This window comes from Nerophis lumbriciformis, linkage group LG39 (genome assembly GCF_033978685.3).
Source record: "Nerophis lumbriciformis linkage group LG39, RoL_Nlum_v2.1, whole genome shotgun sequence".
Lineage (NCBI taxonomy): Eukaryota > Metazoa > Chordata > Actinopteri > Syngnathiformes > Syngnathidae > Nerophis > Nerophis lumbriciformis.
This window is the reverse complement of record NC_084586.2, coordinates 20,430,712-20,449,450: the sequence shown is the minus strand read 5'-3', so window position 1 is coordinate 20,449,450 and position 18,739 is coordinate 20,430,712. Positions and strand designations below refer to the sequence as shown.

At 39.8% G+C, this 18,739-nt stretch overlaps 2 protein-coding genes across 6 annotated transcripts in view; both read right to left on the bottom strand.

Moving 5' to 3' along the window:
* Nucleotides 1-6,245, bottom strand: part of rabgap1 (RAB GTPase activating protein 1) — a 244,158-nt gene extending 237,913 nt beyond the window's left edge. For 2 of the 3 annotated variants that reach the window (XM_061932118.1, XM_072912694.1), the window contains exon 1: nt 6,139-6,245. The gene's annotated coding sequence lies outside the window, so the exon portion shown is untranslated. The remainder of the gene's footprint in view (nt 1-6,138) is intronic. The other variant, XM_061932119.1, reaches the window with a different exon arrangement.
* Nucleotides 6,246-13,739: 7,494 nt separating this feature from the next.
* Nucleotides 13,740-18,739, bottom strand: part of rc3h2 (ring finger and CCCH-type domains 2) — a 120,432-nt gene continuing 115,432 nt past the window's right edge. Inside the window, exon 20 of one of the 3 annotated variants that reach the window (XM_061932123.2) lies at nt 13,740-14,791. In XM_061932123.2, coding sequence (XP_061788107.1) covers nt 14,656-14,791 — 136 coding nt within the window. In that variant the 3' untranslated portion in view covers nt 13,740-14,655. The remainder of the gene's footprint in view (nt 14,792-18,739) is intronic. The other 2 variants (XM_061932124.2, XM_061932125.1) reach the window with 2 other exon arrangements.

The window sequence follows — 18,739 nt, the reverse complement described above, 5'->3', positions numbered from 1 at the left end:
ATATCGAGATATATATCGTGTATCGCAATATGGCCTTAAAATATTGCAATATTAAAAAAAAGCCATATCGCCCAGCCCTAGTTCAATGATGCCATTTCTGTTTGTCATGTGTAATTTGGTCTATTTTGTGTTTATCCTTGAATAAACAGGTCAGTTTCTTGTTACCAACCATTGTGTATTATTCAAACTCCCCTAATTCAGCTGGCTAGTTGGTATCAAGAGTACTAAAACCCTTTTCAACATGATTCTGACAACTAAGTAGGCTAAATAACTTTAAACTTAATACATGCTCGGATAGGCCAGTATCGGTATCGGATCGGAAATGCAAAAACAATATCGGTATCGGATCGGAAGTGCAAAAACCTGGATCGGGGCATCCCTAGTCTTGGGCGCAGTTGGGTGTTCCAACAGGACAATGACCCCAAACACACCTCAAAAGTGGTAAATGAATGGCTAAATCAGGCTAGAATGAAGGTTTTAGAATGGTATTCCCAAAGTCCTGACTTAAATGTGTGGACAATGCTGAAGAAACAAGTCCATGTCAGAAAAGCAACACATTTAGCTGAACTGCAGCAATTTAGTGGTCAAGTGGTCAAGCAGAAGCTTGTGGATGGCTACCAAAAGCGCCTTATTGCAGGTCAACTTGCCAAGGGACATGTAAGCAAATATTAACATTGCTGTATGTATACTTTTGCTCACATTTTCAGTAGACCCATAATTAGGGATGATGTTCGAAACCGGTTCTCCCGGTTGTTCGATAAGAAAAGAACCCATTCCATGGACTCGAATCCCTTTTTGAGAACCGGTTCCCGTTATCGAGGCCACTATAGTAAAGAAAAAGAGTTGGTTCTTTATTCGAATCCCTGGGAACGAATCCCGTCCCACAGGAAATGCCCTGTGGGACATCACAGGAAATGACGTAGCTCTGTCATTAGGCGGCAGATACAGAAAGCAGCAACAACAATGGACCGGAAAAAACGCCTCAAGGCATGGCTTCATTTTAGAAAAAAATACGAGGAGGAAACAGCTATCTGCAATTATTGCCAGGCTTCGCTCTCATGTAAGGGGGGGAAGTACAACAAGCATGATGAAACATGTTCAGGCCGTACATAACCTGAAGGTTAGAGAAAGGTGTTGTGGAGAAGCAGCGATAGAGATGACGAAGCAAACCCCTCTTCCTCTGCTTCAACCTGCAGCGCCAGTTCCAGTGATAGTGCTGGTGAGTAACTAAGGTTAACTGTTGCCGGTTCATTTCCATATTTGCTCACTTGTAGCCTTAAGGCTAAAATAAGGTTACCTCTTATGTCAACCAGGACTGACTAACGTTACCTAAGCATAGTCAGTGGCTAACGGTAACGTTAACGTTAGCCTTTTTGTATGTGTCTGATAACGTTAACGTTATCTTGTAACCTACACCACGCCAGAGTTTGCAGGTCTGTCTAATGAACTAGTGCTTTCTTTCTTTCTTTCGTTTATTTCGTGCATGAACACACTTCCAGCATAACACATCACAGTTTCATATCATTTCACTTGACATCATGTCCGAAAAGGAGTAGGAAGAAGTAAAGCTTATTTAATCCCACACCTTTCCCACTTCAGAGCGTTTACAAATATAAACATCATTTACTGACCTTTTTATAATAAAATAACATCTGTGAATTAGTATATACAACAGGTTTGTAATATGTAATTAATTAATTCAGACATTATTAATATACTGAGATGAAGAATATCTTATTTTCAATAAGGTTGAAAGTATTTCTCATAATTCTTCTTTGTACTTTGTAAGCACTATTCATTTGAACAACCTCTTAAAGTGGATCATATCAGTACATTGTTTAACTTCATTACTTAATCCATTCCATCATTTAATTCCATATACTAATGCTAAAGACTTAATAACAGACACCCTAGTCTTCACATTCAGCTAATTTCCCCCCTAATTATATGCTGTGTTAGAATTTTAATGGAATGGAACCATAATATGATTTTTTTAAATTACAAAAATTAAGTAAATAATTTTTGGGATATAATAATATGAAAAAATATGTACTTTTTGCAAGATTACTTCCTAATTTTCAGAGTAAAATTTCTGACAAGAGAAAAACATACATAAGTCATAATAATACGCAAATTAAGTCGCAGCTTTTAAAATAAAAGTTGAAACTTTAAAAGGGTAAAGTCAAAATAAATGAAAGGAATATAAGTTTTATTCTATTAAAAGTTGACTTTTATAAGTAAAGTGTTACGGAAGTGTGTATATTTTACAATTAATTTTTTTTACAGAAAAAATTTTTTTTTCTTTTTAAATAATGACAGAATATAGATGCGCTAAAAAAGTTAAAATTCTAATAGAATGCAGGTAAAATATGATTTTCTAAAACTACATGAATTTAGAAAATAATTGTGCTGATAGAATAGTTCGATATGAAAAAATGTGTACATTTTACTACAACAATTCCTAATTTTTTTATTAAGCAAATTAATTAAAAAAGAAGTTATAATATCATGCAAAATTAAGTTTGTGATTAAAGTTACAATTTTATTGGAATGGAATGATTATGATTTTTTTAAATTACAAAAATTAAGTAAATAATTTTTGGGATATAATAGTTTAATATGAAAAAATATGTACTTTTTGCAAGATTACTTCCTAATTTTCAGAGTAAAATTTCTGACAAGAGAAAAACATACATAAGTCATAATAATTCGCAAATTAAGTCGCAGCTTTTAAAATAAAAGTTGAAACTTTAAAAGGGTAAAGTCAAAATAAATGAAAGGAATATAAGTTTTATTCTATTAAAAGTTGACTTTTATAAGTAAAGTGTTATGGAAGTGTGTATATTTTACAATTTTTTTTTTTACAGAAATACATTTTTTTTCTTTTTAAGTAATAAAGACAGAATATAGATGTGCTAAAAAAGTTAAAATTGTAATAGAATGCAGGTAAAATATGATTTTCTAAAACTACATGAATTTAGAAAATAATTGTGCTGATAGAATAGTTCGATATGAAAAAATGTGTACTTTTTACTACAACAATTCCTAATTTTTTCATTAAGCAAATTAATTTCTAAAACAATAGCTGAAACTTTAAAAGAATAAAGTCAAAACACATGACAGGAACATATTTTTTAATTGTATTAAAAGTTGTTGTTTTTTGAGAATAAATTGTTATGTATATTTTACTAGATTTATTTTTTTTAAACAAAAATAGAATCATAACATTAAAAAAAAGTAATAGAGAGAGAGAGAGAGAATACCGTTGTATGGTTGGCTAAAATAACAATTTTATGATAAAAAAAATGATGATTAAAGTTTGAATTTTATTAGAATGCAGTCATATTATGATTTTCTAAAATGACAAAAATGAAGAAACTAATTGTGTTAATACCATGGTTCAATATGGCAAAAAATGTGTACTTTTCACAAGAATGATTCCTAAATATCTAAGGGGAAAGTTTAATGAGAGAGAAACATTTAATGACAATTTATTTTTTTATTCTGGAGTAGAGTAATGTCACTAAAAAAACATTGACATTTATTGATGAGTTACTTGTGCAGTTAAGCAAAGAAAAAAAGGTGTAATTACCAGAGGTGGGTAGTAACGCGCTACATTTACTCCGTTACATCTACTTGAGTAACTTTTGTGATGAATTGTACTTCTAAGAGTAGTTTTAATGCAACATACTTTTACTTTTACTTAAGTATATTTATAGAGAAGGAACGCTACTTTTACTCCGCTACTTTTTTCTACATTCAGCTCGCTACTCGCTACTAATTTTTATCGATCTGTTAATGCACGCTTTGTTTGTTTTGGTCTGTCAGACAGACCTTCAAAGTGCCTGCCTTACTGGTGACGTTTCACTTCGTTCCACCAATCAGATGCAGTCACTGGTGACGTTGGACCAATCAAACAGAGCAAGGTGGTCACATGACCTGACTTAAACAAGTGTAAAAACTTATTGGGGTGTTACCATTTAGTGGTCAATTGTACGGAATATGTACTGTACTGTGCAATCTACTAATAAAAGTTCCAATCAATACATCAAAAGTGTGAAGGGAAAAAAGACCCTTTTTTTATTTCAACCGTACATTCCGTCAAAAGCCTAAAGACTGACTGCACAGTTCCTGTCTTCACAATAAAAGTGCCGCTCCATCGCGCCTGCGCTTTCAAAATAAGAGTCTCCGAAAGCCAGCGTTAACAAGCTAGCAAGCTAGCAAGCGACGGAGTTTGCCGCCAATGTATTTCTTGTAAAGTGTATAAAAACGGATATGGAAGCTGGACAAATAAGAAGCGGCTCTTTAGCGCCGCCCTAGTGGCTCTCTGGAGCTTTTTCAAAAATGTATGGAAAATGGAAAAAGTTGAGGGGAAAAAAATATATGTTTTGTTTTAATATGGTTTCTGTAGGAGGACAAACATGACACAAACCTCCCTAATTGTTATAAAGCACACTGTTTATATTAAACATGCTTCACTGATTAGAGTATTTGGCGAGCGCCGTTTTGTCCTACTAATTTTGGCAGTCCTTGAACTCACCTTAGTTTGTTTACATGTATATTTTTCTGCGACTTTCTAGGACGTGTTTTATGCCACTTCTTTTTCTGTCTCATGTTGTCCACCAAACTTTTAACGTTGTGCATGAATCCACAAAGGTGAGTTTTGTTGATGTTATTGACTTGTGTGGAGTGCTAATCAGACATATTTGGTCACTGCATGACTGCGAGCTAATCGATGCTAACATGCTATTTAGGCTAGCTATATCTACATATTGCATAATTATGCCTCAATTGTAGCTATATTTGAGGTCATTTAGTTTCCTTTAAGTCATATTAATTCAATTTATATCTCATGACACACTATCTGTATGTAATATGGCTTTTAATTTTTTGCGGCTCCAGACAGATTTGTTTTTGTATTTTTGGTCCAATAAGGCTCTTTCAACATTTTGGGTTGCCGACCCCTGTATTAGACAGAAAGGGGGAACTTTTTTCTCCTCCATTTGAAAACGTGGACGTTATCATCACTACTGTCTGATTACAATCAATGCAAGTCATCAGAATCAGGTAATACACCAACTTATATTCTTGTTTTCATGAAAGAAAGGAATCTATATGTGTTAAACATGCATGTGTATTCATAAAAACACCTTTAACATGTAAACAAAAACGGCAAAATAAATAAATATAAATTATATACTGTATATATCAATGTATGTATATATATATGTGTGTATATATATATATATATATATATATATATATATATATATATACATATATATATATATGTGTGTGTGTGTGTATATATATATATATATATATATATATATATATATATATATATATATATATATATATATATATATATATGATATGAGTGTGTATGTTACTCATCAGTTACTCAGTACTTGAGTAGTTTTTTCACAACATACTTTTTACTTTTACTCAAGTAAATATTTGGGTGACTACTCCTTACTTTTACTTGAGTAATAAATCTCTAAAATAACAGTACTCTTACTTGAGTACAATTTCTGGCTACTCTACCCACCTCTGGTAATTACTATTCCTTAAACAAATAGGAGAACCATGTGGGCCTGAAGTTGTGACGTCACGTCGTGTTATGTTAAGTTGTGACGTCACGTCGTGTTGTGCGTTAAATTGTGACGTCACGTCATGTTATGTGTTAGCATAAACATTCCCGAGCTTCCTGTACAACTCAAACCTTTTACCTCCAATCGTACACTTATATCGCCTTAATTTACAACACAGCACGACTCATTTTGAATTCGAAGATTTTTTTCAATGCATTTAAAGATTTGCAACGTATAGTTAGCCTTTTGGCGTTAGCATAGCAGCTAACAGTCCACTTTATTACGTTGAAAGATTTGCGACGTATAGCTAGCCTCCTGGCGTTAGCACAGCAGCTAACTGTCCACTTCTAAAGGGCAGCAGCAAGGTCAAATATGTCCGAGCAGGTTGTAAAAAGGGTGAGAAATGAAGAAATATGAATGATATTGTGAGGGAGGAGGAGAAATGCCCGGATGCAGGCCAGCAGCAGTGAAGCTAGCAAAGCACCGTGCCAGTCCCCGGCGAGGCGACACAACAATGTTATCTCTCTCCCACCAGGCTTCTTACCTGCGACTTATTTGTGCTGAAATGTCGGCCGCCGCAACATTGTAGTGAGCCAGTTTGGGAGCAGCATCCACCCTTGCAACGCTGCAAACACAAGCCCCCACCCGGCCGCACGGCGCATGCGCGTCACGCCCCACCGAGCGCCTCTGCGTTGAGACGCTCTCACGGGCGCATGCGCAGGAGTACCTTTGACAATGACCAGATTAACATGCGTTGTTAGGTTAAATAATCACAAATACAGTATTTATGCGACTATTATCTCTACAGTACAATAACATGCATTTCCAACACAATAAATTATACGTTAGTCAGAAAGATACTAAATCAATAGGTTTTTAATTCATCTGTTATATAGTGATTATTATTACATCGGACCAGAATGACAATTCATATAATGATGTACTTATGAATTATGAATAGTATACTGCTGATCTGGGGCAGCACGGTGCGACAGGGGTTAGTGCATGTGCCTCACAATACGAAGGTCCTGAGTAGTCCTGAGTTCAATCCCGGGCTCGGGATCTTTCTGTGGGGAGTTTGCATGTTCTCCCCGTGACTGCGTGGGTTCTACTCAGGCTTCCTCCCACCTCCAAAGACATGCACCTGGGGATAGGCCCCTCCCACCTCCAAAGACATGCACCTGGGGATAGGCCCCTCCCACCTCCAAAGACATGCACCTGGGGATAGACGCCTCCCACCTCCAAAGACATGCACCTGGGGATAGGCCCCTCCCACCTCCAAAGACATGCACCTGGGGATAGGCCCCTCCCACCTCCAAAGACATGCACCTGGGGATAGGCCCCTCCCACCTCCAAAAACACGCACCTGGGGATAGGCCCCTCCCACCTCCAAAGACATGCACCTGGGGATAGACGCCTCCCACCTCCAAAGACATGCACCTGGGGATAGGCCCCTCCCACCTCCAAAGACATGCACCTGGGGATAGGCCCCTCCCACCTCCAAAGACATGCACCTGGGGATAGGCCCCTCCCACCTCCAAAGACATGCACCTGGGGATAGGCCCCTCCCACCTCCAAAGACATGCACCTGGGGATAGGCCCCCTCCCACCTCCAAAGACATGCACCTGGGGATAGGCCCCTCCCACCTCCAAAGACATGCACCTGGGGATAGGTTGATTGGCAACACTAAATGGTCCCTAGTGTGTGAATGTTGTCTGTCTATCTGTGTTGGCCCTGTGATGAGGTGGCGACTTGTCCAGGGTGTACACCGCCTTCCACGCGACTGTAGCTGAGGTAAAAAATGGATGGGATGGATGGTTATGATCTGTTAAAATATTGAAAATACAAATAAATAAATGGTATCAATACGATTATTTCCAAGAATAGTCATCCATCTACTGCATCAGGCTTAGACTGATTTTTTTTTTTTTTTTTTATCCCCCGTCTACCTGTTTCTCACCTTTTTTGTAAGGGGCGCCGGAAGTTGGCAGAGCCGTCAGCGATCCTCTTCTGTCTCCCTGTAATGTTTGATTATGTTCTGTCTCTCTAATGTTTGATCCTGTTCTGTCTCCCTGTAATGTTTGATCCTGTTCTGTCCCCCTGTATAGTTTGATCCTGGTCTGTCTCCCTGTAACGTTTGATCCTGTTCTGTCCCCCTGTAATGTTTAATCCTGTTCTGTCTCCTTGTAATGTTTGATCCTGTTCTGTCTCCCTGTAATGTTTGATCCTGTTCTGTCTCCCTGTATAGTTTGATCCTGTTCTGTCTCCATGTAATGTTTAATCCTGTTCTGTCTCTCTGTAATGTTTGATCCTGTTTTGTCTCCCTGTAATGTTTAATCCTGTTCTATTTCCTTGTAATGTTTGATGCTGTTCTGTCTCCCTGTAATGTTTAATCCTGTTCTGTCTCCCTGTAATGTTTGATCCTGTTCTGTCCCCCTGTAATATTTGATCATGTTCTGTCCCCCTGTAATGTTTAATCCTGTTCTGTCTCCTGTAATGTTTGATCCTGTTCTGTCTCCCTGTAATGTTTGATCCTGTTCTGTCCCCCTGTAATATTTGATCTTGTTCTGTCCCCCTGTAATGTTTAATCCTGTTCTGTATCCCTGTAATGTTTGATCCTGTTATGGCTCCCTGTAATATTTGATCCTGTTCTGTCTCCCTGTAATGTTTGATCTTGTTCTATCCCCCTGTAATGTTTAATCCTGTTTTGTCTCCCTGTAATGTTTGATCCTGTTCTGTTTACTGTATTGTTTGATGCTGGTCTGTCCCCCTGTAACGTTTGATCCTGTTCTGTCTCCCTGTAATGTTTGATCCTGTTCTGTCTCCCTGTAATGTTTGATCCTGTTCTGTCCCCCTGTAATGTTTGATCCTGTTCTTTCCCCCTGTAATGTTTGATCCTGTTCTGTCCACCTGTAATGTTTGATGCTGGTCTGTCCCCCTGTAACGTTTGATCCTGTTCTGTCTCCCTGTAACGTTTGATCCTGTTCTGTCCCCCTGTAGTGTTTGATCCTGTTCTGTCTCCCTGTAATGTTTGATCCTGTTCTGTATCCCTGTAATGTTTGATCCTGTTATGTCCCCCTGTAATGTTTGATCCTGTTCTGTCTCCCTGTAATGTTTGATCCTGTTCTGTATCCCTGTAATGTTTGATCCTGTTCTGTCCCCCTGTAATGTTTGATCCTGGTCTGTCCCCCTGTAACGTTTGATCCTGTTCTGTCTCCCTGTAATGTTTGATCCTGTTCTGTCCCCCTGTAGTGTTTGATCCTGTTCTGTCTCCCTGTAATGTTTGATCCTGTTCTGTCCCCCTGTAATGCTTGATCCTGTTCTGTCTCCCTGTAATGTTTGTCTGCTCTTGAATGGGATTGTGCTGAAAATCTTCATTTAACCCTCGGGGATCATTAAAGTCTTTCTGGTTCTGATTACAAATTGCAATTGCAAGTTGTTTTTTATGTTCTAGCAAAATGATATAAATATATATATAAATACATACTGTATGTATATGTTATAGATATATATTACATTACGGGCCAGTATGCTAATGTTAGCATGTGTCAAGTCACATGACCCGGAAGTGACGGCCGCAGATAAAAAGTTCGCATCATTCAGACAAGACACAGCGCCCCCGTGTGTTTGTACAGTGTCACGACAAGCACACGTCAAAGGAAAAGAGCCACTAAAAGTCACTTTATTTAATGCATGCAGTTTGACATGTGCACAAATGATCCGTCACCGCCTCAATAGTTCACCGCAGGTGCGGAAAAAGTCAAAACAAGTGCAAGAAAAACATCAAGAAGAAGTACAATCATCATGTCGACTTTTTTACTCCTGCACGGTGTTAAGTCAAAGGCAACGCTTTCACATTTCCAAGGAAATACATGGAATACATAACAGTATTATTATTATTATTATTACTATTCTTTGAGGTTCACACATTGAATTCAACAGATAAATCCAATCATGGCCGCCTAAGCGGAGATACGGTGACAGATGTGTACCATCTCTTGCATGAAAGTGTCTAATACAGACATATCCAACAGGAATGATCGAGCACGTAGCTCACACAGTGGGCATGTGCACAACACCACGGTGCCATGTTGAAGATGGCACCTCATGCTTCTGATTTTCCATAGGGCAGCCCAAATAGCAGGGAGTTTCCATACCGGCCGATATAAAACACTGATATCGTCATACAGTATCGCATCGTAAAGTCACCATGTAAATAACAAACTATTACAAAGGAAATAACAAAGTTGTGCAATTTGGACGGCGACAAGTGAAGGCAGAATCAGCAAAATACTGCATTTAGACGCCGTGCCTCAAATAATAGGACATGTCATCAGCAGGTGGATGTGTTGTCCACCTGAACAAATCAGCTCTGCATCACAAAACAAAACTTACAGAGAGGCTAAAAAAATAAATATTAAAAAGGTATATAAAAATAAAGTATAATAATAATAAATATTAATAGTTAATAATAATAACAATGAAGGTAAATCCACCTGATACATCTCTAACACCGCACAAATATATATATATATATATATATATATATATATATATATATATATATATATATTTATATATTTATTTATTTGTCATCTGTAAAGCGGATGTTTACAGTTAAGTGCAGCTAACGTATACAAAAAGAGAGCTGGGGGGTTAAAAATATTACTGTAATAAAGCTCTAATATCACATAAAAAGGCATACATTTTCAAAGACTTATAGACAAAAAAATTATACGTAATATATCTAATATTCAAAAATATATTTTTGTTGCATTGTTTGGGAAAATATATAGAATTAATATTATTAATAATTTGTATTATTTAATCAACTTTACACGGACATGTTAAAAAAAAAGATAAAAAGTCTAGAATAAATTAAATATAACAATAAATATTAATAATAAAACATCATACATATATACATGCATACATACATATATATTATATTATATATACATATATGTATATAATATATATATACATGCATATATATATGTATATATATATATATATATATTATGTGTATAATATATATATATATATATACATACATATATATATATATATATATATATATATACACAGTATATAGGTGTATATATGTGTGTGTATAGGTGTGTGTGTGTGTGTGTGTGTGTGTGTATGTGTGTGTGTGTTCCTTGTGCAATTAAAAGATATGGCATCTGTAAAGCTGACGTTTACAGTCAAGTGCAGCTCACACATACAAAAAAGAAAGCGGGGGTAAATAACTGTAATAAAGTTGTAATATCACACAAAACAGATATACTTTGTCAAAAAACTACAGACAAAAAAAAAATCTTGTATTGCATAAATATATATTTTATAGTAGCATTATTCATAAAAATATAGACAATTGATATATTTTTTTTAAAATACATTTGTACGCAGAATAAGTTTCAAGTTTAGTTTATTCACAATACCATATAACAAATACAATAGTAGTAAAATATCATCATTTAAAGATGTTGGTATGTGAAAGGGTCCCCCAAATAAGCTAGAAGAAGCTTTTGACAGGGGGTCCAGAGGATAGAATATACATGAAATGATGGAATATACATGGAATGATGGAACGTGGTAGCAAGTACAACAACAATAAACAACGCTATATGATTAACACAAGATAATAGTACTAAAGCAAGCATACACATACATACATACATTCATTCAACCATGCAAAACCCAACAGTAGTCTACCCTACATGAGGCATTAAATATAGGTGGTTAATAGATAAGTTTTTAGTTTATTTTTGAAGTTGGAGAATGGATACAGCATCTTGAGGTTCTCATTAAGGATCAAGGTTCTATAAATGTCTTCATAGTTCCTATTCGATGCAGCCTTGTGTCACGTACTTGAAAGCAATATTTAAAAGAACATGACCAGAAATTGACTTATTTGAAAGACTTCTACCTGACATTTATTGTACTTAATTATCAAAAGTCAAATATTTCATCATTTACATTAATGAAATGTATCAGAGTAAAAGCACCCATTTTATGTTGGAAATGTAGTGAAAGTTGTCAGAAAGATAAACAACATCAAGTACAGATATGTGAAAATGACTCACGTACAGTCACCAAGTATTACTGTCAAATATAGATGTACAGGTAAAAGCCAGTAAATTAGAATATTTTGAAAAACTTGATTTATTTCAGTAATTGCATTCAAAAGGTGTAACTTGTACATTATATTTATTCATTGCACACAGACTGTGTGTGTTTATTTTATTTAATTTTGATGATTTGAAGTGGCAACAAATGAAAATCCAAAATTCCGTGTGTCACAAAATTAGAATATTACTTAAGGCTAATACAAAAAAGGGATTTTTAGAAATGTTGGCCAACTGAAAAGTATGAAAATGAAAAATATGAGCATGTACAATAGAGTGGACCGACACCAGCTGGACTGCTGCTGAGTGGTCCAAAGTCATGTTTTCTGACGAAAGCAAATTTTGCATTTCCTTTGGAAATCGAGGTCCCAGAGTCTGGAGGAAGACAGGAGAGGCACAGGATCCACCTTGCCTGAAGTCTAGTGTAAAGTTTCCACCATCAGTGATGGTTTGGGGTGCCATGTCATCTGCTGGTGTCGGTCCACTCTGTTTCCTGAGATCCAGGGTCAACGCAGCCGTCTACCAGCAAGTTTTAGAGCACTTCATGCTTCCTGCTGCTGACCTGCTCTATGGAGATGGAGATTTCAAGTTCCAACAGGACTTGGCGCCTGCACACAGCGCAAAATCTACCCGTGCCTGGTTTACGGACCATGGTATTTCTGTTCTAAATTGGCCCGCCAACTCCCCTGACCTTAGCCCCATAGAAAATCTGTGGGGTATTGTGAAAAGGAAGATGCAGAATGCCAGACCCAAAAACGCAGAAGAGTTGAAGGCCACTATCAGAGCAACCTGGGCTCTCATAACACCTGAGCAGTGCCAGAAACTCATCGACTCCATGCCACGCCGCATTAACGCAGTAATTGAGGCAAAAGGAGCTCCAACCAAGTATTGAGTATTGTACATGCTCATATTTTTCATTTTCATACTTTTCAGTTGGCCAACATTTCTAAAAATCCCTTTTTTGTATTAGCCTTAAGTAATATTCTAATTTTGTGACACACGGAATTTTGGATTTTCATTTGTTGCCACTTCAAATCATCAAAATTAAATGAAATAAACATTTGAATGCATCAGTCTGTGTGCAATGAATAAATATAATGTACAAGTTACACCTTTTGAATGCAATTACTGAAATAAATCAAGTTTTTCAAAATATTCTAATTTACTGGCTTTTACCTGTATTTACCACGGACAGGTGCCTGGTACTCTCTGCAGTTTAGTCTTTTCATTTGTTCAAGTGGACAATATATTCAGAGGTTTGAGGAGATGTGGTAAAGTAATGCCTATAATAGCGGGGCATCGCAATTCTCTCAGGATTTCCCCCTCAACCCCGAAATGTATGGTGAAAAAAAATGAGGACATTTTTCTCAGCTAAAAATACAAATGTATGAAAAAAAATACAGCACAACATAGAATGTTTCCCGCAAAAATAATCATTCCTTTTCCTAATTGCGTTGTCCGCGCGCGAAAATACGTTTTGTCCTGATACAAAAATACTTCGACAAACAACTTCACAGAAGTTAGGAACTACAAAGTACCGTATTTTCCGCACTATTAGCCGCACCTAAAAACCACAAATTTACTCAAAAGCTGACAGTGCGGCTTTTAACCCGGTGCGCTTTATATATGGATTAAATATTAAGATTCATTTTCATAAAGTTTCGGTCTCGCAACTACGGTAAACAGCCGCCATCTTTTTTCCCCGTAGAAGAGGAAGTGCTTCTTCTTCTACGCAAGCAACCGCCAAGGTAAGCACCCGCCCCCATAGAACAGGAAGCGCTTCTTCTTCTACTGTAAGCAACCACCCGCCCGCGTAGAAGAAGAAAAAGCGCGCGGATATTACCGTACGTTTCATTTCCTTTGTGTGTTTACATCTGTAAAGACCACAAAATGGCTCCTACTAAGCGACAGGGATCCGGTTCATGAAAAGACGCAATCTCTCCATCCGCACACGGATTACTATTTCACAGCAACTGCCTAAAGACTTTCAAGAAAAGCTGGCTACTTTCCGTGCATATTGTAAAAACAAGATAGCTGAAAAAAAGATCCGGCCAGAGAACATTATCAACATGGACGAGGTTCCACTGACTTTTGATATTCCTGTGAACCGCACTGTGGATACAACGGGAGCACGTACGGTGAATATTCGCACCACAGGGAATGAGAAGTCATCCTTCACTGTGGTTCTAGTTTGCCATGCTAATGGCCAGAAACTTCCACCCATGGTGATATTCAAAAGGAAGACCTTGCCAAAAGAGACCTTTCCAGCCGGCGTCATCATAAAAGCTAACTCGAAGGGATGGATGAAGAAAAGATGAGCGAGTGGTTAAGGTAAGTTTAAGTTTACGCGAAGAGGCCGGGTGGCTTTTTTCACGCAGCTCCGTCCATGTTGATATACGATTCCATGCGCGCCCACATCACGCTGGTTTTAATATATTATTAAAGTTTGACTGACCTATTTGACTGTTTTTTTGACATTCCTTTAGCGCAGTTAGATGCGGCTTACAACACGGGGCGGCTTATAGGTGGACAAAGTTTTGAAATATGCCGTTCATTGAAGGCGCGGCTTATAACCCAGGGCGCCTTATGGTGCGGAAAATACGGTACACACAAAAAACTGCCTGATTTTGTGTGCTGAAGCCTTGGCGGAGGTCTGCTAACAGCTAACTGGGATTAAAGACCACAAAGCGACACCTGGCTAACGTGCTAACATGCTAACATATTGCCATGCAAGGCTGCCGAAGAAGAGGAGTACGGTAAGTACAACGTTGTCAGGGCACCAGCAATATTAAAAAGTACTTTAAAAGTATTGTTTGCGGCACAAATATAACAAAAGGTGTTGCGTTAAACCACGGCAGCTGGATGGTAAACATCCAACGTCATCCATCCAAGTCCCAGAAGGATACCTTCCTCCTCCAAATGCTTTAGCTCAGCTTCCACCGAGCAGCATCGCCGCTTCCGGGCAAGACCGAGGCGACCAGCCACCGCCTGGTCTTTGGGTTCCAGTCCTCAGCACCAGCTTGTCCGGACCACCTGACGTCGCACCTGCGGGAGACAGCCGCCCTCTGGGGGGGAGAAAAAGGACAAGAGTGCTTTTTTAGCCTCCTGATAACCGCAACAAGAAAAGGTTTTTGCATTAAATCATTCTTTTGGCTGTAAACTGTTTGTTTGTATTAGGAAATCTATGTAGAGTGGACAGCTATCTGGCTAAAAGGCTAACATTTAGCATGCTAGCAAGATAGCGCCAAGTAACAATAATCTTGACTTTGAGTTTAATACCAGAAAAATAGCTAAATGGTAACAATCAGCATGCTAACACAGAGCATGCTAGCAGGACAGCGCCAAGTAACAATAATATGGACTTTTAGTTTTATACCAAAAAAATGGCTAAAATGGTAACAGTTAGCATGTTAACAGTTAACACGCCAGCAAGATAGCACCAAGTAGCAATAACTGTTACGGCTCAGGCTCCTGCCAACGCCGCTCATCCGTCTGTGCGCACCTCGGGACACGCCCACGGGTGCGCACATCCAGGGACGCGCCGCGCGCGTCCCCGCCCTGCAGCAGCCACCAGCTGCAATCACTCACCGGCAATCTACACTCCTGGGTCTGATGAGGGCAAGCTCAATAAAGGACCAGTGGACCCAAAGATCAGCGCGGGAACTTAGCTTTCTCATGGTGTACCGTAAGCAACAAGCTTTATGCTATATTCGTGTTTCCTCTCCGTGCCTTGATTTGTCCCTTGTCTTCTCCCGTGTCCCCGCAGTACCCTCCGTCGCCTGGAAAGTGAGCTGTGCGTCTCATTTTCCCCTGGATCTCCCTCTGGACTCTGACTGCTTCCTTCGTTCCTCGACCTCTTGCTCGCCCCTGGATTCCGACGCCTCTCTCTCGCCCCGGATAACCTGCCTGCCCCATGGACTTCCTCGTATCTCGTTCAACACGTTGGTAACACTCACTTCAGTTAACTACACACATAGTCTTACACCACACACTCTTGTATTCTAGTTCACACTCCATTTCCTTAGTTTAGTAGTATTGTTTATTGTTTGTATATATATATATATATATGTTGACTATATATATATATATATATATATATATATAATAAATAATTGTATATACTGCCCCCTGGTGTCTGTTTGCCGTCACCTCCTCTCAGTAAACACAACAATAACCTTGTCTTGTAGTTTTATACTTACAGGATTGTCTAAAATACTAGCATGCTAATATTTAGAATGCTAGCAAGATAGCGCCAAGTAACAATAATCTTGACTTTTCGTTTTATACCGTAAATGGCTAAACTGGTAACAATTAGCATGTTCAGAATCAGAATTCTGATTCAGAATCAGAATCAGAAGAGTTTGTATTGCCATTGTTTAAGAACGGGTTCAGAAACTAGGAATTTGACTTGGTGCAATGGTGCAACATAAAAGACAAATAACACAGAATAGGTAATAAAATGAGCTGTAACTGAGCTATCAGATCTTGTTATTGTTCATGTGCCTGATGGCCGAGGGGAAAAAACTGTTCAGGTGGCAGGAGGTGTTTGGTCTGGATGGACCGTAGTCTCCTGCCTGAGGGGAGAGGGGAGAATAGTTTGTGTCCAGGGTGAGAAGAGTCAGCTGTGATCCGACCCATACGCCTCCTGGTCCTGGAGGAGAACAGGTCCTGGAGGGGTGGGAGTTTACAGCCAATCACCTTCTCAGCAGCACGTACCATGCGCTGCAGTTGATGATTATACCTATTCACCTACTCAGTGGCCTAGTGGTTAGAGTGTCCGCCCTGAGATCGGTAGGTTGTGAGTTCAAACCCCGGCCGAGTCATACCAAAGATTATAAAAATGGAACCCATTACCTCCCTGCTTGGCACTCAGTATCAAGGGTTGGAATTGGGGGTTAAATCACCAAAAATGATTCCCGGGCACGGCCACCGCTGCTGCCCACTGCTCCCCTCACCTCCCAGGGGGTGATCAAGGGTGATGGGTAGGTATTACCTGTTACCTATTAGCTTTTACTAATAGGTAACACACCAGCAAGATAGTAACAATAACCTTGACTTTTAGTTTTTGTTAGCTTTTGTTAGATCCACTAAGGAGGTGACAGTCCGACGTTCTGATCCTGACTGGAGCTGCGAAGATCATGTCAATGGTGCTGCTGCTTGTGCGGAAGCCACACTTGCTTTCTGGGAGTAGCTCGAGTTCCAGGTGTGCGTTGAGGAGATTCAGCAGAACACAAGCCAGAATCTTCCCAGCGATGGAGAGCCAGGAGATTCTACAGAAGTTCCTGTTTCCTTTTCGCCTGTAAAGGTGGATGATTGACATGTCTTTGAATGATTGAGGCAGCTCTTCCTGGGTCCGCATAGAGGTGAAGAAGAGACTGTCGGTCAGGATTTGGCCACCAGAAACATCGACCTTAGCTGGAATCGAGTCGTCACCAGGTCCCTTGCCGCTGGACAAACCCCTGATGACTTTGGTGACTTTTTGGTCAGTTTGGTGGGTCATCCAGTGAGTCATTACCTGGGACCTGCAGGAGTCGAGCAATGGCTTCCTCATTAATGGTTGAAGGGCTGTTGAGGACGTTGTCAAAGTGATCTGCCCAGCGCTCAATTTTCCTTGTCTGAGATCGGTGTGTTCCCATCTGTGCTCAGGAGTGGGAGCGATCCAAATGTGGTGGGACCATAAAAGGCCTTGAAGGCGCAGTAAAAGTTATTCATATCTTTTTTCTCTGTGTAGGCCTGGATGGTATTAGCTAGCTGGCTGTACCAATCGTCTTGTATTTGGCGAAGTTTTGACCGGACTGTTCTGGCAACGCTCAAGGCGTCTCTCTTGCAGGTAGAGGACGGGTGATGAAGTTGCTGTTTGTTCCCAAGTAGAGACTGGATGCGACTGTTGTTTTCATCCAACTAATCGAAGTGCCTACGTACACAGCATCAGGAAGACGCGGCCAGTCTGTCTCCACGTTGGCGTCAGGGTCTACGTTGGGTGGCGTCAGCTTGTTTACAAGCTCCTCTGCCAGTTTCCGCTTCACAAGATAATTCCTGAGCCTAGTAACATTTAGTCGTTTGGGCACTTGGTAGAGTGATTCGTAGGTTCACCTTGGAGATCAGCAGGCAATGTTGTGTCCAGCATTCTGCGGCGCACATGGTCTTTGTGACACTCACGTCTTTTCTGTCTCTTTGCCCGATGATGACGTAGTCTAGATGTGTGCATCCATGACGTCTTATTAGGATAGGGCAGATGGAAGACTGCGTCGGTGATTAGAAGTTCATGGGCAGCACAGGTCTCCAACAGGAGGAGGCCATTGGTGTTACACTTGCCCACTCCGTGTTTTCCTCCCACTCCCTCCCACGGCGTATGCCGACACGGTGGTCAAAGTATCCGAGAATGATGAGCTTGTCCGTCCGAAGCATTGCCGCAATGGTGTCCTTCAAACAGATCCTCATAGAATTTGTCTATCACCTCGTCCAGGTTGGTTATTGTGAGGGCTGAGGCGCTACTCAGTGTGGAAAAATTATTCTTCGGTATGGGGAGGTGGGCAGTCGTCAGGCGATCGTTAAGCCCCTTGGGATGAGTTGTTGGCTTGTTGACCAGGTTGGACTTCAAGGCAAAACCGACTGCCTCTCTCAACTCTTCTGTCCTGTTCCGATCCAGAAGAATGTGTAGTCGGCAGACTACTCTGTCAGGTGTCCTTCCTCTGCTAGACTAGTCTCACTGAGGGCAGTTACCTGCACCTTGTAGTGTTCCAGTTAGCTGGCAATGAGTGCGGCCAGTTTCTCAGGCCATTGTGTCCCAGCACGGTCCAGGAGACTGCGCACATTCTTTTTTACCCCTGGTATGGGACCCCGCCAGCCGCAGCATGCCGGCCAAAGAGAGGTGAGACAGGCAATTATTAGGGCACCTTTTAGAGCATTCTTCCCCAGATCCATGGGAAGCAGTGCTGTCCTGAATTGGACTGCTTTCTTGCTCAGGTGGCTGCCGAGTTCCAGCGCTGTCTCGTTTCACTGGAAAGCGACCG